General features: G+C 50.2%; 1 protein-coding gene across 1 annotated transcript in view; it reads left to right on the top strand.

Annotated features, from left to right (window-relative positions):
* LOC109443560 (thyroglobulin) overlaps positions 1-21,949 on the top strand; it is a 158,227-nt gene that overhangs the window by 11,915 nt on the left and 124,363 nt on the right. Inside the window, exons 4-11 of the mRNA XM_019724102.2 lie at positions 5,298-5,363; positions 6,782-6,862; positions 10,343-10,480; positions 10,955-11,131; positions 12,445-12,556; positions 14,373-14,452; positions 15,158-15,301; positions 21,433-21,495. Of these exons, the coding sequence (XP_019579661.2) occupies positions 5,298-5,363; positions 6,782-6,862; positions 10,343-10,480; positions 10,955-11,131; positions 12,445-12,556; positions 14,373-14,452; positions 15,158-15,301; positions 21,433-21,495 (861 nt within the window). The remainder of the gene's footprint in view (positions 1-5,297; positions 5,364-6,781; positions 6,863-10,342; positions 10,481-10,954; positions 11,132-12,444; positions 12,557-14,372; positions 14,453-15,157; positions 15,302-21,432; positions 21,496-21,949) is intronic.

Here is a 21,949-nt window from a genome sequence, read left to right as displayed (position 1 = left end):
TGTGTCCTGTGGGGGGGTCCTCCAAAGGCTGGCAGAGACTGTGTCCTGTGGGGGGGTCCTCCAAAGGCTGGCAGAGACTGTGTCCTGTGGGGGGGTCCTCCAAGGACTGGCAGAGACTGTGTCCTAGAGGGAGTCCTCCAAGGACTGGCAGAGACTGTGTCCTGGAGGGAGGGGTCCTCCAAAGGCTGGCAGAGACTGTGTCCTGTGGGGGGGTCCTCCAAAGGCTGGCAGAGACTGTGTCCTGTGGGGGGGTCCTCCAAGGACTGGCAGAGACTGTGTCCTGCCTCCCGGAGGAGTTTCCAAGACCTACTTCTCAGTGGACTGCAGCTCTCTGAGTTCTAATGGTGGAGAATTCAATGTCACCTCCCAGGTGACAAGAGCCCTCCCGGACTACGTCCCAGAGTTCCATGCGTGCTGCAGGCATTGCTCTGCTAGGCAGTGTACTGGGCGGAACCCTGAAACTGGGCCTCTTACCTCACTAGTCCCCCTGAGAGTTTGCCTGTGGTGTTGCATCCCAGCTCTGGACACCAAATGACCTTGAACAAGTCAATAAATATCTTCAGGCCTAATGGCTTTTCTATAAAATGGCGTAATGACAGTTCCCATCTCACAGGGTTGTTGTGAAGATGAAAGGAAAAAGAAGAACAATAATAACAGAAATGTCTTATGCTGCACTTACTGTGAGCCAGGTACTGCTCTAAGACCTTGACCTTCACTACCTCACAAATCCTCAGCACCGCGCTTTGAGGGGGGGGCACTCCTGTCATTAGTATCCCCATTTTGCAGCTGCACAAAGTGAGGCACAGAGAAGTGAGGTCTCGGAGCTTTTAAACAGAAGGGCTGGGATCTGAAACCAGGCAGTCTGGCTCCGAAGGGACCTTCTTAACCTCTTGTCTCTCTTGGCACTTACAGATAACACATGTGAAAGACTTACAGAGCATCTGACACACAGTATTAATATTAGATGATATTATTATCATTTTAAAAATCTGTGATTGTTTTTTGTTATAATTTAAGAACTGGACTGTGTCTTATTAATTTTGGATTTACACCATCGAGCATAAAACTTGGCATAGAGAATACATAATATCTGTGGAGTGTGTATTTCCCAAAGCCTGGAAAAAAATATTGCAGAATTTGGTGGCATTCCAGGACGCTTAGTTCCTTCTGAGGTAAATAAAATCAAACAGCTTATTTATATGATGGATAGTAAACATGTGGTATCTATTACACTGAGAGGTAGCCCAGGACGAAAACAAGCATTGGAAGAAAGACGGGTAGTATATTTAGGGGCAATAAATCCACAGTGCATAGTTAACGCAGAGCATGTGCTTGGTATACGCCCAAGAAATAAAGAATGTACCCTTGTCTGGTCTCACTGAGAGCGAGTGATGACCGAATGGCTTTTGAAGTTGTCAGTTTTTTTCGGTGTCCTGTGCGTATGTGTGCTTTTGGGGGTGCGGGCAAAGCTTTAAGAAGGCGGTCCTTTGATGGGAATCAGGCAGCCTCAGGCATATTCATGATGTTCCAAATTGGGGGCTGGAGATAGCAGCATATTCTCATCCAAGATTTTAAAGGGCCATGGGGAGAAAAGGGCGAACGGGCAGGAATGCTGGGGGTCAGGTGTGAGGTACAGAGACGAGCTGGGAGATGCATGAACAGCCACGAGGAGGGGAGTGTTGGGCTGGCTCGTCCATCCGTTTCTGTTGTGCCTTCGTGCTGGGGTGGACATGTGCCCACAAAGAGGAGTCGAGTCAGGGGCTGCATCTCCCAGGTTGCCAGTGGCATCTGTGCGTGTTTTCACCCACGCCGGCGCTGGCCGGATCGGTCGTCTTATTTCTAATACAAAAGGTTTTGAGAGCTCTAGGACTGCCTGTGCCTCATTTCTGACTGTCTCAAAGTGCAAATGAAAAAACACAAAAAACAGGCAGATTAAATGTCCCCTCATGCCCGTAGGGACTTAAACTTTGAGAGGAAAAGCCGGCTTTGGCAGAAATGTTCCTGGGTTTATTCCGAATCGCAAAGGCTTTGTGTCGTTGAGCAATGGTGAGGCTCAGCCTGATGGCTGGTCCTCCCTTCCCAGGCATGTGTTTTGGATCAGTGAGTGTCATTATCTTGGGGTTCTGGGAGCTAGGTGGAGACAAGGCATCTATGATGCCCACTGTCACTGGAGGCATGTGGAGTAGAGATGTCTGATTGTACCTACGAGAGGGGTGACCCCATTAGCTCTTTCCAGTAGCTATCACTGATTATGTGTTGCTGCATGCTTAGCACTAAGCAGAGTCTGACACAGGCATTCAGGAGCGTAGTTTATTTGGGAAAGACAAAGAACTACAAGTGGAGCATGGGGGCAGCAGGACGGGGAAGTGATACAGACAGGAGAAGGCAGCCACAAACGGTGGGCTCTAAACCCTGGGCCGTCCAGGTTAGAATCCTGCCCCCTCCCAGAGGTAGGTTCCCGCTCACCACCCAGACGCACACAGGGTCTCTGCAGAAGTGCTCTGAAGTAAATTAAGACCACACAACACACATTGACCCTCCGGAAGTGGCTCCATGCCAAACCCCAATAGTCCTAAACGTGTGTGTGTCTGCAGCCTTGATCACGGAAAGAACACTCAGGAGTCAGAGTCTGGAGGCCTGTTTGTGTAATAGGATGTTCTAACCTCGCTGTCGTGGAAGGAATGGAACGGATGTCTGGACAGTCAGAACCATCTGCTTTAAAATATTATTGTTTAGCGGGGAGGAGGAGGGATGATGTACCTTCTCACTCAATTGAACTGGGGAGTTTGGGGGGATGGAATGAAGTGTCCGAAGTCTGTCTGCGTGAGGACAACTAATTTGGTGGCCAGCGGGTGTACGTGGGCTGCTGAGACTGTGTTTACTTGGTGGGCTCCGAGTGTCCCTGACACCGTGTTTCCCTCATTCATTCTGCCCTGCATTCATTTACGTGCTGAACACCAGTTCTCCGCGGGCCTTATGCTAAGTGTGGGGGATATCAAGAGGGATAAGTCACTGTTCCCCACATCGGGAAGCGCCAGTGCATTCAAGGAGCTGAACAATTACTGTGGAGTGTGAAGTAAGGGTGGAGGTGTTTGTTGAGTGCGGCGCAAATCCAGAGGCAGGGCACGTGACCCGATAGAGGGTCCAGAAGGAAGTGGTGCAGAGTGCGATGCTTCAAGGTTGAGTAGAGGTTAACCAGGTAAAAGGGGACAAAGGTTGTAGGCAGAGAAAAAACAATCCATGCCATGACACAGAGGCCTGAAAGCAAGCGTCAGATGTGACCGGGAAGATGGGTCCCTTAGAGACAGAGTGGGGCATGCGGCTGGTCAGACTCTCACCCAAGTGGCAGGGGCGAGTGACTTCTGAAATCTGTGGTCGCTCTTGCAGGACTGGAGGTAGGTTTATTGTTCGGGGCTGTGTGGCTGAGGGATGGGAGCGAGCCAAGGGGTCAGTGAGAGTCCGATGTGAGAGGGCAGGGTCAGAAGAGGGAGCGGGTTGGAGACTGGTTTTGGGAATCGCCTGGTTGAATGTGGAGACTGATGCAGGGGGAAGAGGCAAGGATGACTTGGGGGTGACCAGGAAGGCCCTGGTACCATGAACTGGTTGACAAGCGTAGGAGGAGGTGAATGTGGACAGACACATGGAGAGGGAAGGCAAAGATGAAGATAAAGGGCATTGCCGTTTCTTTTCCCTCGTGTTCTCTATGCGTTCCTAAGGAGACTGGGCAATCATTTTACCAATCAAAACCACGAGGGCATGATGGCTTCCTTGTGATGTACCAAGATGCTTCTCAGGACAGTTGTCTCTGTAGAGGCTTGTCAGGTGACCTGGATACCCAGATGCTCAACATTTGTAGGCTGAATTCATTTAATGCAATGAATTCCGTTGCATTGGGTTGTGTGGAAATGAATAAACACCAAGGATGAGGTTAAGACGCACCATATTTTCCAGGCGGGAAGACACAGGGCTCCACTGCCTTGAGATAGACAGAGAGTGTATCAGAAGGGCTGGTTGCTTCCACAGTGCAGTGCATCCTGGTCCCAAATACATCCCGATACCGGTGTGCACCTGTGTGGTGCACGTGCTTTTCTCTGAGCGATGGAGGGCACGGATGAGTTTCCTTTCCACTCTACAGAAAGCAGGTCACACATACCAGACAAAATCAAGATGTCCCAGAGGTGAAAAGCTCACCAACTCACCCAAGTCACAAATGGGGGCCGCAAAGTGGTGAAGACCCTCCTCTTGGAACCCCTTAAAGGATAATTATTCTTGGGAAGAGGCAAGAATGAGGATGTGAGCTGATAGTGATTGGAAACCCGTAATCTAAAGCTCGATGTTATCCCAAGGCCAACTCTGTCTCAAAGTGGTTGTTGGTTTTAGTCTTAGATTTGAGCGCAATAAAGTACCTTAGAGATCAGATGTCATTTCTCCAACTTTTACAGGCTAAACAAGAATCAAAATGCATGGCCTAAACTATTTTGAAAGTTGTGTTTACTTTACATCTATGTTACCCCAAAATAGATCTACTTATTCTTTGTATTGAAAGGGTTGATATGCCAAATAGATTTGGATATAAAAAGAGTTAAAAAATTAACTCTCTACTTTCTCTCGTGATAAGGTTGCAAGACCCCTAGCCTGACCTTCATCACAAGCAAAGTTATCAGGAAGGGATGGTGAAAACAGCACAAACTGAGCAGATGGCCCTGCTCTGTGCTGGTGTCATAGGAGTGGGTACAATAAGTCCCCAAACTTCCAAGTGTCAGCATCCCAGACTTGATAGTGTTTCATTTCCCCACATTTTTATAGTATTAGTAACAAATTAAATAATGGCAACTACCAATAATAGGATGCATGTGAAAGGTAGCAGAAGACAATTTATGTAAATTACTCCCATCCTCACAATTCCCATCCCCACTGGCCAGTGAGGCAAGAGTCTCAGGGGACTTCAGGGCCATGGAAAATTAGCAAGGCGCTTGAGTCTCTGAGGAGCTTTGCGTGTCTTTAAGCGAATCCCCAGGTCCTACAGTGATTCTCCTTGTCCCAAGTTCATGTCCCCCCACCACAATCATCCCTTTGGTGCCCTGAGCAAGACACCTGGGGTCTGACTAGCCCTGTTTGTGTCCCAGGAAGCAGAAAGAGAGCTCCAAGGGGCTTTTAGGGGTGCACGTCATGCGAGACACAGTTCCCAAGCCCGGGAGGAGCCAGGATGGGGGACTTGAGGCATTTGTGGTCATGGGGGGTCCCCAGTGAGAGCAAACACACCTCAAGCTCATAAAAAGAAACCTCTTCCTTTGCAGGTCTGACAGCCCTGGAAGGAACTCCGGACACCTTTGCCAGTTTCCAGCAAGTTTATCTCTGGACAGGTAAGTTCTACGGTGGGGGGTGAGCCGGACACCGAGGGTAGGAGGCTGTCTGGCCCCACCTCCCTCTTGCAGGGCGCTCTGCTCCCCAGAGAGAAAACGGTAGAGATTTTCTTTCCAAGTTTGTGCTCTGTGTGGAATAGAAAGGCTCAACTCTCATCAGATAAGATACCAAAGTCTGAAAGAAAAATGAAAAGTGTGGAAACCCAAGAAAGGATGGAATAAGGAAGCACTGGTTCCTGGGAGATCAGGTTTGCAGACCACAGGCTGCCCTTGTTCCTAGGATCGGCGCTCTAAGGGTGCTGCCGACTGCAGGAGGCATTGCTCCAGGGGATCTCGGTCACAGGTGTCTCTCCCTGAGGTTTGGGTGACAGGACAGGCCCCCGGGTGCGCGTGGTGCCACAGACTCCTGTTACTATGGATGCCTGGAACAAAATGGGGCCAAATGGGAGGCTCGGATAAGTGTGTTTGGCATCTCCTTCCTGCTTGCTTTGTCCTCCTTTACGTTTACTGAGCGTTGACGGAGTGTCGACTCAGAGCGAGGGACTGTGAAAGGCATTTGGGCTGAGTCTGAGTAATGTGGGGTGAGAGTGATGGGTGAGGCGCAGCCTTGGCCTGCAAGGAGCTCCAGCCTCTGCAGGGACCATTACATGTCATGGCCATAGGTGCCAGGTGAGAGGCCAGCCTCTGTATCACTTCCCTCCTCCTCCCATGATCCTCCTTACCGACCGCCAGTCCCCTAAAAATAGGACTGGTGACTTGTTTCTATGCTTGTGAAATAGTGTGAAAGAGCACAGAGCATGGGCAGGAGGTCCTGGGCGTGGGGCCCAGACACTGGTTCCAGATCCACTGCTTCCCAGTTGTCAGACATGTCTGGTAAATAAGGTGCTAGCTGGTAATAAACATAAGGAACTGCTTCTCCCCAGGAATCTGTGACACTAAACAGAAGCGCCCACTAGCCGTAACACCCCATTCTCTCCGGCAGCTTGCTGTGCTTTCATGGAAGACCTGTTCCCAACTTGGACATTTTACTTGATTTTCTCGAATTCTGATTCGTCTACTCGATCACCTCCTGGTCTGGGATAAGTTATGTCAGCTGAGTCACAGTTTTTTTAAGAGTGAAATGAAAGTCTTACTTCTTTCCTTCACAGGTTGTGGTAAAGACCATGTTTATGGAGATATTTCATACACTTGAAAGGGCTTTGCAAATGTTACCAATTTCAAATGTCAAGGACAATAATAGTGCTGATACTATTGTTGGCGGATAGTCCATGAGAGGCCAAAGAGTGCAGACCAATGGCCCTGGAATTTTCCAGATCTTGTCCTGGGCACTGGCTGTGGACCGTGAGGATTTTCTTGTCGCCATCACCATTTTGTGGACCTGCCCAACATGGAAACAACAATCCTTTTTCTTCTCCTAGATTCTGACATGGGATCACGGTCTGAGTCTATGGGCTGCAGAAGAGACGTGGAACCAAAGCCAGTATCTCCGGCAGAAACAGGTACCAACCCCAAAACCGTTTTCTAAACTTGGGTGTCTGGCTGTGGAGACCAGATGCCGTTCTGCAGCCACAGACTCCCCTCTACACTTTGAACCCACTTACCCGCTTCATAAGTATGGGCAGCTCCTCAGAGGGGCAATTGGAAGAAAGCAAGGTGAGGTCATTGCTAAGTCACCACTGCTGCCGGGAAAGAAAACAACTCCAATGACAAAACCAGCAAAAATCCTATTAACGAAAGAGGTTTATCTGACAGGTCAGTGGCTTCATATATGAAACCCTGAAGAGTATAAGCAAATGTAAGTATTCTGGAGTTGTTTAGTAATGAGACGGCAGTGAGAGCCTTTTGAGAGAGTCATTTTATGCAGTGTGTCTCGTAGGAGTTGCTTGGCTGTCATGGCTTCCGTCTGCATTCATGGAGTCGTGGGACTGGAGGGTTGTGTCCTGGTGTGTAGTGTGGGGTCTCAGATCCAGAGAGCAGGGTCCAAATCGTAACTCTGCCTCTAACTGCCTGTGCAACCCTGAGCCACCTTCTCTGAGCCTCAGTTTCCCTTTTGATGAATGAGAATAAAGCAGTACCCCTGAGACAGGGCGATTGTGGGAAGCAGAGGAGCTAGTTCTGCAGATTGCGCTGGTGCCCCGAAGTGGCACTGGAGGAATTGGCGAAGACGATCCCAGCACTGAATGGGCTCATAGCAAGCCCTGCATGAGCTTTAGTCCCCGTCCCATCTCTCTTCCTGTATTGCCCGTCAGATACTAGGTCCCCGCTTAAGTTTGAAACTAGGGTCACAGTACACGTTCCTGTACAAACGCTCTTAGCCACGATGTGTTCTGCACCTTCAGAGGTTTTCCACTGGAAACTTCTGTTTCGCCAGCGGGGTGGTGGGAGTGGGGTGTGGGCCCAGGAGATGTCCCCGCCTTGTTCTGTCTCATCAAGCGTTTGGCTGCGTTCCTTCTGCACAGTGACCTGGCCCTCACCTTTCTGGTCTCTGCCCACCCAGCATTGGCACCCTCGGAAATCAGTTCTTCCTTGGGAACCTGCCGGGCGCGTGGCTAGTGTTCAAGTGTATCTGCTGCCAGCCATCACGTTCCAGCTGACACATGGGTGACTTCGAAACTCAGCAGGGAGGCAGCAGAGGCCAGCAAGCCCTACTCTCGAGCTTCCTGGGTGCTATTTGGTGCTTTGAGGATGTCATCCTGCAAACGTTGTGACAACTCCGTTGATCGGCATCATTATTCCCATTTGGCCGATGAGAAATGTGAGGCTTTACATGCCTCGGTATACCCCGTGTCAGCCAGCCCAGCACTGAGTAAACAGCAGTGCAGGGCTCAAACCATGGTCAGCCGACTCCAAAGCCTGGGCATTTCTAGAACACCAGCTGCTGCCCGCACAGTGTGGGCTCGAGAGTTGAGTCCCGGACAGCCCCTCCTCCAGCTGACAGAGCAGATGGGTTTGGTTTGATTTGCAGTGTAGACTTTTTTTTAAAAAAAGCTGAGCCAATCTTTTTTAAAATTCAGAGATTTTTATATAAAAATTCAGATTTTTAGCTCCCGCAGAGAAAAACAGGAAAAGCTCTGGCGGCACTGGCTCCATGTTTTTCCCTGGCAACCAACTCTCCTCTGAGATGAGTTGTGCCGCTTCTCCCATGAGGTCATGGCTCTCCTGTTTGCCTGGGTCCCCACTCAGCAGCCTACACTCCTGCCGGCCCCTGCTGGGCTGGGGGCATTTGGGACCCCCGGCTCAGCAGTGCCTCTGAGGTGTAACTGTACCCCTTGCGACAATGTCAGTGGGGATGATTTCGGGACACTTGAGAACGTTCTGTAAAATCCATCCTGATACACTGTGCCAGGCCCACAGCTACAGTCTGCAGAACTATCCCACGACTCCCAGAGGAAGGAACCCTCCTTTCCTCCCCCACCAGAAGGGAGCTGGGCCCTCGCCCAGGACCTTGGAGGGATGCAAGGTGAATAGACAAAGCTCAGCTCAGTTTTCCCTTTCTCAGCCGATTACATTCCTGGTCGTAGGAAGATAACGTCCCTGCAGGAGAAACCCTTTGATCCGGTCCTCTGAGATGGGGCCCAGTGGCTTCTCCGTGGCTCATTTCCCTGGCCTATGCTCCCCGGTGGCCTGGTGGCCCTGTGAATGGCCTCTCGGATTCAAAGCCCAGGGAGGAACGGCCCCCTTTCTGCTTCAGGTTACTGTATAGCCTGAGTGTTTGAGCCAATAAGAACAACCTCGCGTTGGCCTCCTTGCCTTCAGGGGAAGCGCAAAAGTTTGGAGAGAGTGAGGCGCAAACAGATTCTTCCCACGATGGCTGTAAACCAGGAATACTGACTGGCCACAGTATTCTTCCTGCCGCCCTCCAGGCCTTTCTGGAGCACACACGCTGTGCCATACACAGGACGCTCACGGACTGGGAAGCCCCACATGCCAGCCACACAGGACATTGTGACAAGGGCTTTCTGGGGGCAGGTGTCCGGGGCAGTGGGAACGCAGGGGACAGAGGATGCGAGGTGACCTGCAGGAGTCAGGAAAGGCTTCTCCAAGGAGCCTAGAAGGCTCTGCCAGGCGTTTTCAGGGGACACCTGGGGGAAGGTATTCCAGGTGAGGGAGCAGTTGTGCAAAGGCTCTGAGGGCAGTGTGACTCAGAACTACAGATGTGCCGTGAGGTACGTGAGTAGGTACGTGAGGAAGAAGGGTATACATGCAGGGTGAACACAGGCAGTGGCCCTGGGGTAGCCAGCAGTGAAGTGATGGGCTGTGGTGACCAGTGTTTGCACACTTCTGGAGTGTGGGTTCAGGCAGCTGGAGAGACGAGACTCAGAATGCAGGTAGAGCCTGGGCCCAAAGCAGCTTGGGCTTCCATCCTTGGGTGGTACGGCGTCCGGGAGGATCCCAGTCACGGAGACACAGGGCATGGTTAAGCGGGAACGTACAGGTGTGGGGCTGAGCGGAGCTGAAAGCTGTCTTCACCGATGAAGGCTGCCTTTGGGAGGGAGACAGACGTCCATGCGGCTTCAGAAGACAGAAGCAGCATCCATGATTCAGTGCTGCAGGCAGATTTGACCCCACAGCTTCCTAATGATGGGGTGAGCTGCTGTGGTCGGTGCAGACATGTCTGGCAGGGCTGCAGGGGCATCAGCCAGAGGCATCATGGGGAAAAGCCCTGCCTTGGGTGACAAGTTGAACCAGATGGCTCCCAAGGTTTCCTCTAAGATTTTGCAACTACATAATTTTTAGCATGTTTTGGGACCTTGTGCCCCTCTCCTGCCTGAGCAGACTCCCAGCCCTATTGACTCTAGACCTGCCTGGCCTCTCATAGCCTAAAAATGTGTGTGTGTGTGTGTGTGTGTGTGTGTGTGTGTGTGCGAGAGAGAGAGAGAGAGAGAGAGAGAGAGAGAGAGAGAGAGAGAGAGAGAGAGAGAGATTCATTCATTCTGGAGCTAAAGGCAAAGGGAGTTCCCTCCCTCCTTCTTTTTCAGACTTGACGACAGAGTTTTTCTCCCCTGTGGACCTTACCCAGGTCATGGTCAGTGAGAACCGATCCCTGCCGAGCCAGCAGCACTGGCTGTTCAAACACCTATTTTCACCTCCGCAGGCAAACCTGTGGTGCCTTTCTCGTAAGTATCCTTCCTTAGACCTCATCGTTCTTCTTCCAGACCCTGTGGTCAGGCGTCACAGGCCTGGTGTAACAACTCTTGAGAAATAGATACGATCGAATTCAATGACTGACTCAGGGATCATTTCCATGTTAGTACCATGGGTGACACAGAAGAAAGACAGGACATAACCCATGTCTTCAAGAAGCTTATAGTGTAGTTACGCTCTGCTCTGCTCCCAGAACCTTTATCCAGCCATCCATCCGTCCGTCCATCTGTCCGTCCATCCATCCATCCATCCGTCCGTCCGTCCGTCCGTCCATCCATCCATCCGCCCGTCCGTCCATCCATCCATTTTCTTGGGCTTTGCAGACTGGGGCTCTGCCCTGCCTTGGAAGAATCCCTCTGGGGCATCTCCCCACAGGAGGTCCTGCAGAGGGAGCCGTCCCCTGCAGGCCTCCCAAGCACGGAAACCCACAGCTCTCTTGCCCGCAGGCTGTATCCAGGAGCCCTCTTTCTGCCAGCTGGCGGAGATAAGAGACAGCTCCCCCTTGTACCTCACCTGCACCCTCTACCCAGAGGCCCAGCTGTGTGATGATGTCCTGGAATCCAGTCCCAGGGGCTGCAGACTGACCCTGCCCCACAGGCCAACAGCCCTGTTCCGGAGGAAAGGTGAGCACTCCATGGGATTTGCCGAGACTGCATTTCTGGTGGCCGCTGTCTCTGCGACCTTAGATTATCCAGATCAAGTATTCTTTTTTTTTTAATAAAAAGTAAAGTTATCCACTCTCCTTGTAGAGATGTGAAGCCATTCAAAATGCATCAAGTTGACTGTAGAGAGTAATCCTGCCCCAGAACCCCGCTCCTCAGGGAAAGCTCTGTCCACGCACAGACCAGTTACTTACATTTATTACAGCAAATCTCAACAACTGTGGCTCTAACAAGATACTAGTTAATTTTTCTCTCTGAGGGCATTAACAACACCTTTTTTTGCTTGTTTTGGAGTTTTTTTTTCACCCTGCATGGTCTCCTTTTCTTCTGAGATGTTGTTATCTTTCATTTACTGTGCTAGAGTCTTTCCTGGAGGCCTTTCTCAGCTATCTGGTGACCCGTGGTTTTCCACTCAAACGTAAGAGAAGGGCCCAGAAGCTGAGCGGAAGCTCTGAGTGTGTGGCGGGAGCTTGTTGACGTTAGGTTTCCCTGGAGGACAATCTGTCAGGCCACCCTCTGGGGAATCCCTCATGTCATTCTTTATAGGTCCTTTGTCCAGAGGGATCTTATAATATCTCACCTGGGGGCATGAGGCAGGCTGTTGTTGGCTTGGATTCCGAAGAAGGTTGGGAGATGAAAGAGCCTCGATTATTCACTGTGTAGATTGACTTGAAAGAATCCCCCGTTTTCAGTGTGGTACACCCACCATTAGTTTGACCGGGTGTACCCAAGAGACCCGCTCTTTTGTCCTCTCCAGAGAATAAGCCTCCGTCTTCTTCTGAGGTGGGGAGAGGGCAGCTGTCCCTGTGGAAAGCAGAGGAGGGCATCTGGAGACACAGTTGCCTCCTAAAGAGATCTCCAGCCCCTCCTGGTTTAGCCCACCTTCATCCCAGAGCTGCCAACACTTTCGGGATTCTAGAAGGTGGATGGAGTTGCTTCTTGGTTCTTCCCACAGAAAAGTTGAGAGTTCAGCATTTTTTAGAACTATTAAGTCCATTTTTTTTTTTTTACTTTTCTATGTGCTTTCTAGCTTCTAAAATTGTGTTGCTATATCCTCTATCCTGTTCATTTTATCCCTGTGTGTGCCTTTATAAGAATACCTTTACTACTATTTTAGTGAGATTTGGGATGGGAGCAGAGAGTGAATACATGAGTTTACGAAGCCATCTTTCATGGGAAGCACTCAGTCTGGTTTGTACACCTCCGTCTGCATACTTTCACGGATACAACAAATCTCTCCTTAAATAATGCAATTTCTTTCTTCCCCTGTGTAGTTGTACTGAAAGAAAAAGTGGAGAACTTTTACACTCGCCTGCCATTCCAAAAACTGATGGGGATTTCCATTAGAAGCAAAATTCCCATGTCTGACAAGTCTATTTCCAGTGGGTAAGCTATGTCACCACACCCCCCTGCCCCCACTCCTGCCCCGCTGCTGATGTTTATTAGTAAGTCCTTTCTGCTGCATAAAGAAAGTGACATAATATCAGTCAAAAGCACATACATAAGAATCTGTAAAACCCAAAGCAAAGAGGGAAACAGGTAATAAGGAAGTAACCACATCGAAAAACCGTCCCTGAGGTAAGTTCCTGATGCTGGACCTCCAGTCAGTTGATGCAAAACGAAATGAGCCATCATCTTATTAATTAAATAATGAATCAATGATTATTAATTAATAAAAATTACAATAAACTGGATCAGCAAAGTCTCACTGTGCTGTATTCAGAATCTGGACGGACTTTTTAATTTATTTATTATTTGAGTAGTGTATTTTCTTATGTATTTAGTTAGTTAGCTGTTACTTGTTTGTTTTCATTGAAGGGGCTGCTTCTCTCCGCTTCCTCTGTGGCTCTCACCCATCAGAATAACCAGGAGGATTCTTTACAAACCACATTCTTGGGTCATTCCCTGGGCCCATGGAGCCAGCATTTTCTGGGATGGGGGCTCAAGAATCTAAATTTTCCGTAAGCTTCTCCTCCTGGCGATTCTTTTGGACTTTAGAATTCGAGTCACCAATCTATGAACTGTGGATTTATAAAACTGTCGTGTTGCCGATGTTTAAGATTGGCTTTTGAAAGTGGACATAAAAAGATGATAGGAGGCCGTCTGGGGAGATCTGGCTGGGCACCACCCATGCTGGCGGGTGGGGGAAAGAGAAGGAGGCTCGGAACCAGGGTCAGCCTGTCCCCAGTTCTGCCACAGCGGCTGTGGGACTCAGGAAAGAGTCATTCAACGGGAAACCACATCATCCAGGCTGGGGTTTAGCAGTGGGTTTCCAAGAAAGTAAAGTGAAGTGGAAGGTAGGCAGGTGGGCAGGGCTCTGGGAGAGGGCACCACGGGCAGGGGGTCTGTGGGCATCAGGGCAAAGATGAAGTCAGCATCAGCAGAGCTGCCCAGGAGATGGGGGTTTCATCCATCATGCTGTGACTAGGGTTCAGGGAGCTCCTAAGACAGCAAACGAGAACGGCAAGAAAGAGGCCGTTTCTCCACACCCAGAAGGCTTTCAGAGGGTGAGCGAGCTCCCAGGAATCGGGAATGAGTGCTCAGAACTGGGACATGTGGTCAGGGCCGGAACCGGGGAACTCAGAGCTGATCTCAGAGCACTGGTGGGAACCCACTAGAAGCTGAGGGTGGAGTCCAGTTGCCATACTGAGTTACTGAGCAAAGTCGGTCCTGAGACAGCACGTGGATGCAGTGACCCAGCCAACACGGGTGTGTTCTTGGAGTGAGACTAGCCTATGTTGTAGAGGGGGTAGGGTGGGGGAGGGAACCCACAGGCACCTGCCTGGGTCACTCCAACTGTGTGCCCATGGAACCCCCACTTCTGGAGACGCCTTCCCTACCATTTCTTTCCTTTCCCAGAATCCAAAGCTGGGACTTTCTATCTGAAAGGTACGGTAGTGCATTCAGGATGCTGGGTTAGCTTGGCTTGGAGCCAGGCACCTAGTAGGTACAGAATACATGTATGCTTGATGAATGAATGAGCAAATGAATTAATGAAGGATGGCAGAGTGGAGTTTTGTTTTCAGAAAAAAACCCTCAGAGCTAGGAATCCACTCATGCGTATTGACCAGAACACCCCCAATTTAGGTAGTCATAAAGAAAGCAGGTCCCCGGAAGTAAGAATGACTGCCATTGAGCCCACCAGTAGGCCCTGGGCCACCAAGGAAAACCTTCAGGCCTGCTCTTTCTCTTCCTACGCCAGCTTCTTCGAATGTGAACGACAGTGCGATGTGGACCCCTGCTGCACCGGCTTTGGCTTTCTAAACGTTTCCCAGTTAAAAGGTAACAGTGAGAGCAGCCCCCTCGCCTGCATACAGAACTTTGCGGTCACATCTATGATCTCTCGTTCTCAGCATCTCCTCATGGCGGGTGGGAAGGGGTGATCCTTGTTCTCGGATGGGGAGTGGGGACTTGGAAAGGGGAAGCGCTAATGGGTGGGATAGCAGACATGGCGCCTGTTCCAGGGCCCACTCAGCTTTACACAGTATTCCTGCCTGACTCGAATAGCTTTCCTTCCACACTCACTTAGCTAGCTTCTCCTCTGTCAAGCCTCCAGTCACGCAGCTTTGTGGGGTGAACTTTGGATCCACGCATATGATCTGTATTTACAACTTGATTCAGTCACTTGCTAGTGATGTGATCCTGGGAAAGTCGCTTAATCTCCAAGCCTCGATTTCCGACTCTGTAAATGGGGACACAGATGCTAACCTCCTCGTAGGGTTGTGTGGGGACCGAGTGATATGATGCAAACAGAGCCCTAGAAGGCCTGGGCACATAATGGGGGCTCCATAGTATTAGCTGCCTCTATCCCTGTTCTCTTGGACCAGAAGCTCACTGAGGTACCAGGTTTTTCATCAGTGGCTAAGATCTTACTTGGACTATAGTGAACCCCAAATGTCTGCTGAAGAGTGAGTTTGCAGAATTTCCCTCTTTCCATTAGAATCTTCCATCCTGGTAATTTTTTTTTTTTTTTTTTTCTTTTCCCAGGAGGGGAGGTGACGTGCCTAATTCTGAACAGTCTGGGGCTTCAGACATGCAGTGAGGAAAATGGAGGAGCCTGGAACATTTTGGACTGTGGCTCTGCCGACACTGAGGTCAGCACCTATCCCTTCGGATGGTACCAGAAACCTGGTAAGTAACCTGCCCTGACCAGCTCTGTGGCCATAATTAATTGACCGTTTTGCAGCCATGTATCAGGATGTTGTCGTTGGGCTGGGGAGTAGACTCGTCAGGATCCAAGGGGCGCAAGCGACAGAAACGGACTCTATTTAACTTAAGCAGAAAAGGAATTGATTGCAGATCTGCTCATAGACTCAGAGGAAAGATGAGCAACTAGGTCTCAGCAACACAGATGTATTTAGCAGGAACGAATGGACACCCTCTTCCGTGTGTCACTGTCATCATCAGTTTCCTCCAACGGGTGTTGGTGGTTGTATACAAGCTTTACATTTCAGGGAGGGAGTTTGGCGCAGCTTGGGCTATGGTTCACTCACTGCCAGAGGGAGGGTGGGGAAGTTTGAGTGACAGTCCCAGTGAAAGTGTACGCACTGGGGGAGAGACAGTTCCTCAAAGTTCAATTAAGGTGCTGTTACTAGACAGGGAAACCAACAGATGTGCCCTCAGCCACGTTCCCTTGGTTTTCTCATCTTGTCAGTTAGGGCTGTAGCCCGTCTTTCCTCCCACACCTCTTTCCATCTCTTCGCCCCACCAAACACTGGAAAATGTCATTTTCCACCTTCCTGTTGTTCAGAGACGAATTGGGTAACAAGAAGCTTAAGAAATAATTCATTTGTTCAGAAATGTCATGGGAATCAGACCAGAGTGTTACAACATCGTGGCAGGAGTTGGCAAGGCAAAAAGAACCCAAGGTTCTCATTGTCCCAACTCATTCCATCTGTATCTTTTCATCCGACTGCACAGACCACTAACTTTTCCCAACATATATTCTATGGGGTCAGGCTGGGGACTCAGGAGTTCTGCCCAGGAACTACAGGGCAGGGAAATAAAAATTCACACAGGTGGCCTCATTCAACAAACACTGCCTGAGCATCGACCATGCCCGAGGCGTCTGGGGTCACAAATCCAACCTCTGTTCTTGGGGCTGGGTGTCAAGTACTTTATAAGCATTGTCTTATCTAGCCGTCACAAGCACTGTTAGATGAGGAAAGGGAGGCTCAGGGAGGTTAAGTCATTTGTCCAAGGTCACACAGTAGGTGAATGACAGAGTTAGAATTTGGACCTCGTTCTTTCTGACTCTAAATCCCTGTGTTATGTAGCTGAGAATGAGTGAGACATGGTTTCTGTCCTCCAGGTGTCCCAGCCTGAGGAGGAACTCCAGACTGTAAATAAATAAACCATTCTGGGGTAGGATCACTTATGATGTAGACCAGATGCTTTGCAAACGTACTGAGTATCTATCGTGAGTCAGACCCTCTGTTGATTAATACGGTCTGAGATTAATATGCTCTAGTCATTTTTCTTAGATGCTGGCATCCTAGTAAGGAAGACATGGGCATACATGATTAACTGTAGCATAGTAGCTGCAGTCTTATACATAAAGTGCTATGGGGACACAAGAACAGAAATTAATTCTGCTTCAGAGGGGTGCAAATCCACCGCTGAAGGCTCCTGAGACCCTCCTTCCTGCTTTAGGGACCTCCTGCAATCTGCTGGCCCGTTGTCATGGAGACGCCCAAACAGGCACTCCTGCACACTATGTGCCACCTACCCTCACTGCATGGGGACATGGGGAGAGAAATTAAAATGCTAAAGTGCCATCAGTCTTTCATGACGCCTGGGTAGAAAATACCTTGGGATGCACATGGCTGATGGCCATTCTGGTGTGAGTGACTCCGCATTTCCCATTTCAGAAGAACAGAAGGAAGAGGGCTGGCTGTCAGAGGGTTTGGATGACATGGTGTGGTCCAGGGCTCTCCGTCAGAGCAGAATCGGGTCCTCACCAGACTTTCTTCTTTCACTTGACTACATCAGAAGTGGGCGGTGGGGTATGTCTTAAGACTTGGTAGGTGATTTCCTCCTAGACCCAAGCAGAGCAAAGGAATCTTACTCTGGGAGACGAGTTTAATGAATCAGACCATTCTCCCAGTTGAGTCGTGTTGATCTATCTTTTGATTTATGGCGTATTTTGAGCCAAAACATAGTCACCTTCTGGATTCTGAATGTTAGTCTGGTCTTGGGTCCTATTCTCTGCAATAGACAAAACCACACCAGTGCAGTGTTGGAAAATCGCAGCAAGCAAGCTGGCATCGTCACGACTTTTTTCTGTATGAGACAATCACACACATCACCACAGGAAGTAGCCTCTGCAGGGTTAGGGGAGACCTTGAAGGGGGGGTCGGACCCCAACCCTCCCCCTCCGTCAGTGCGGGTAAAGGAGGTAAACATTCTTACAAAGGAATTCTGGCAAAGAGTTTCCATACTAGACTTGGCCCTTGCATAAAGTTGATCATTTAGTGTGCTGACATCTGTACTGACTGATGACCACGGACCCCGACTCGACCTCCGGCTGAGAGCCAGGTGCAAGAAGCAAAGCATAGGCCCCATTTCTGAGGAACGACCACTGAGGAAGGGCAGGACATGCTATTCGTTGAGCTCCGACTACAGGTGACCACGTGAGAGAATCTGAACCATCCTGAAGCACTTACTGGACGTATGTCAGCAGCGTATTTTCCCCTGAATTCACTTACAAGCCCCTGTGAGGCTGGCGCTCTTCCCGTCCCCTCAGGAGGAGATAATTATTCTCTCTGTAATCAGAGAGTTCGGAGCTCTGGCTTGGGTTGCTGTCGTGGCGTCCACGGGTGCTTCCGGAGCATGGACTTCCATTCTACAGGAATTATGCCAAAATGACCCCAGGCAAATCTGGATGTAGACAAAGGAAAGTGGAGGACAGGGAGCAGCATGGAGACCACCGGTCAGCAGGTCACCGAGCTGGGGTAGGCTATGTCCCTGCCCTCAGAGCTCTCAGGGCCTCAGACCCCTGCCCTTAGGCAATGACAGCAGAACCTTGGTACCTGGGCTCTGTTCCCAGAGCAAACCTGGAGGCTGAGGCACACGCCCCGATCGGGGGGCATTTAGAGGGGACCCACAGCGCCCGTGGGCATGTGCAGCCTGACTTTGCTGTCCACAGTGAACAGATAGTTCCGTGGGTCTCTACACAGAACTAAGGATCCACATGAGCAATTGTGATGCAAATGGGGCTGTTTGCAGCCCCTTCCCGGCAGCAGCAGGACCCAGACAGGAAACGTTCTCAGCATCCTGGGTGGGAGTGCAGGCGGAGGAGGGCCCTGCCCCAGAGCCCAGGTTTCCTGGAAGGGCGGGCCCCTGGGGCCTGGGGACCCTCTGCTCTTTGAAGAAACCAGGGCTACCATGTCTCCTACAGCTGTGCCAGGCCTGCAAGTGCAGCAGGGTCTTTGGTTTATTTACAAAGTCAAATGTGGCTTCTGAAAAAACAAAACAAAACAAAACAAAACAAATCAGTCGAAGCCTCACAGTTTCTCTCTTATTAAGCAAATGCACTTGGACCCCGTAGCAATTCTAGATATGGGAACATAACCTGCAAAGGAAATGCCACGCTCTTCTAATTAGACTTGTCTGAGCCCCATGGAGAATCTACCACGTGTAGGTAGAGTCTACTGTACAGCCCATTCTTCACCATCATTCACGTCCTATCAATAGCTTCTGCCATTAACCTAGCTGAGCTGGCTGCAGGCACTAGGCTAGTGTTTTGCAGGTGACATCTTAGTCCTCAAACAACCCCATGAGGTAGGGACTATTGTTACCCCTCATTCAGTGCTGTGCTGACAAATATTCTGCAACCAGAGAAGACGGAGTTGCTTTCTGGCGGTTGCCACTTGCCATGGTGTAAATATTCCCACCGTGGCCAGTTTCAAGCCACCAACTTGATGCCGCTGAGAGCAGAGTTGGGAAGAAGCAGAAGGGTTAGGGCTCATTTGTTTAACAAGTGTGATTTAGCTGAGTGACTCGCTCAAGGTTATACAGCAAGATTCTCAGTAGGGGTGTCCCCAGGGCGGAGTCAGTCCTGCCAGGGTCTGAGAATGTTGAAGGTTTCAGTGTCACAGGGGCCCAGGGAAGCTGAGAGCCCTCAGGGCTCAGCTATTTCTGTACAGTGAGGAAGGTCCCACCCATAGGGCTCATAGTGCCCTGTTATGAAACACTGATGGTGCCTGAGAGAGCATGAACAACAATAGCCAAACTATGCAGTCAGTGCTCCACTGAGAAGAGCTGCATGCTGTCTCGCCCCACAGATGAAATGTAGCTCCCTGACCGGTCTCAGAGTGTTAAGTAGTTACATCGTCTCTAGGCTTTCCTTACTATTGTATAAATGTTCCTTTGCAAACCAAGCTTGCTTTGAATTTCAGGATAAATTTTCACAAGCAGAATTACTGGGTCCAAGCGTAGACACTTGAATGCCCTTAACACAGATGGTCCAATTGTCCCCTGAGGACCACGCGGACTCTAAGGATCTTTGCTCCAAGAGCCACTCTCTTCCAGGAAAGACAGACATTTAAACAAACAAGCTGGTGCAAGCGCCAAGCTGGCCAGCTGGGTAGCACGGGGGCATGGCTGGTTGGTACTAAATCTGGAATTGTCGGAGGAACCCACAGAAGGCTGGGGACAGAAGCTTCAATGAGTGGTCCTCCAAGTGTGTCCTTCGACCAGCATTCAGCATGTCCTGGGAAGTTGTCAGAAATGCCGCATGTCAGGCCCCGCCCAGGCCTGCTCTGTCAGACACTCCGGGTGGGGCCCAGCGAGATACACATGACCCAGCCCTCTAGGGGATTCTCACATCTGCTGAAGGATGGGAACCAGGGGTGTAGAATGATGCCTGGGAGCAGGTGTTTCCAGGCAGGTGGAGACACGCAACAAAAGATGCAGCTGGAGGTTCTAGAGCTCAGATGCCGGGTCATGGCTTGCCTAACAAAAGTGAAGCAGGCAGGGAGGGGTCACAGGGTGGGGACCAGAATAGGCTGACTCTGACCCGATGTTTTTCGTGGTGGCAGACAAGGACCAGAGACGATGGCAACAGTGTGTCACTGTACCAGGGCAATAGTAAGAGTGAATGATGGCCAGGATTTATTGAGTGCTTACTGTATGCCCAAAGCTTTACATGTACCGACTCATTTAAACCTCATAGCCCCAAGGTAGGTGCTGTCATTACCCCCATTTTACAGACAAAGAAACTGAAGACAGGGAGGTCGAGTCACTTGCTCAAGGTCACACAGAGGAAAGTGGCCTAGCCAATTTCGTCCCAGCCCCCTGACCCCAGAGCTGCCACCTTTGACCTCTGACCTTGCTATAGCGCAGTGAGTGGGGAAAACTGCTTGCACTCCTAGCTTGGACCACTTGGAGAAAAGAATACTGAGGCTCTGAAGATTTAGATTTGTTCAGTAAGGGAGGAAGAAGGTGCAGAAGGTAGGTGATTAGCTCTTATGGATGACCTACTCGCTATGTGTGGTTTCTCATGTAATTCTTACATCATTCTCATGTCATCAATGCTGAAACTGGGTCCACAAGAAGTCAGACAGCTTGTCCCTCCACGCTGCTTCTAAGTGGCATCCTGCCACACGGCCTGCCAGTCATAGCTGCCCTTTACTGAGCTCTTTCCCTGTTCCTGACACCACGTCACCTCTTATAATCCTCACAGTGGTTCTCTAGGTAGGTGGTATCATCCCCATTGTACAGATGTGCAAACTGAGGCCCAGAGAGGTTAACTGCCTCGCCCAAGCTCACAGAGTCAATAAGTGATGGCTGTAGGCATTTGTGGTGTTCACTATATGTCTCTAGAACAAGGTAGGGCTGCCCTTCCTCACCCCTGACCCCTGGCTTTAGTCAGTGACATGTGTGCAAAGTGATGTGTGTCCCTTGGAGGCAGAAGGTATAAGAGCAAGAGTGGAGTTTGCTGTGTTCTCTTTCCTGCTGCCGTATCGTTGGGCCTTGAGGGAGGATGACGTAGAGCAGAGCCCCAATCCACGTGCCGTGGACACATGGTGCCAGGGAGAGGCGACCCTTTGTTGTTTCAAGCACCTGAGATATTGCGATTGTCACATCAGCATAACTGAGCCCATCCTGACTGCTGCTGCAGGAGTGGTGCTGGCAGTTGAACACTCTGCCTTCCAAGCCCAATTTTGCTATGGACAAGTTGTTCCTCTCTTACTGCCTTCAGGACTCAATGATATTGAGGGAAAAGGAGAGCTAACAGACTGCCTTTTTCTTCTTTCTAGTTGCTGGCAATGATGCTCCCAGTTTTTGCCCTTCAGTGGTTCTGCCTTCCCTCACAGAGAAAGGTGAGTCCCTTGTCTTGTTAATCTCTCCGCTGAGAGTGCCACCGCGTCATTTTCCTTGCTTTTGTCCAGCAGTTTATAGATAGCCCCACCCTCTCACACTCATTAATTCCAGTTCCTATCAACTACTCGTATGCATAAACAGGGCAATGCCAACACTGAGCCCATTTCACAGATGAGGAAACTGACTCACAGCAATTAAATGACTTGGTCAGACAACATGGCTAAGTGGAAGCAGAGTGGGACTGAAGCCTAGTTCTCTCAATTGTCATTCTAAGTATTGTTTCAGCCTATCAAGGACCTGGGGCAATGTCAACAGTAGTGGTTTCTGAGGCAAAAACATGAAAGAACTCAGCTGTTCATTGGTGCAGAAGAGTTCAGCCTCACCGCCATGAGCACCCTGAGTGGCACAGTGACATCTGAGGTGGGGCATTGGCCCCGAGCCCAGGAGTAGGCC

This window comes from Rhinolophus sinicus, linkage group LG12 (assembly GCF_036562045.2).
Source record: "Rhinolophus sinicus isolate RSC01 linkage group LG12, ASM3656204v1, whole genome shotgun sequence".
Taxonomy (NCBI): Eukaryota; Metazoa; Chordata; class Mammalia; order Chiroptera; family Rhinolophidae; genus Rhinolophus; species Rhinolophus sinicus.
This window is presented reverse-complemented; position numbering and strand designations above follow the sequence as displayed.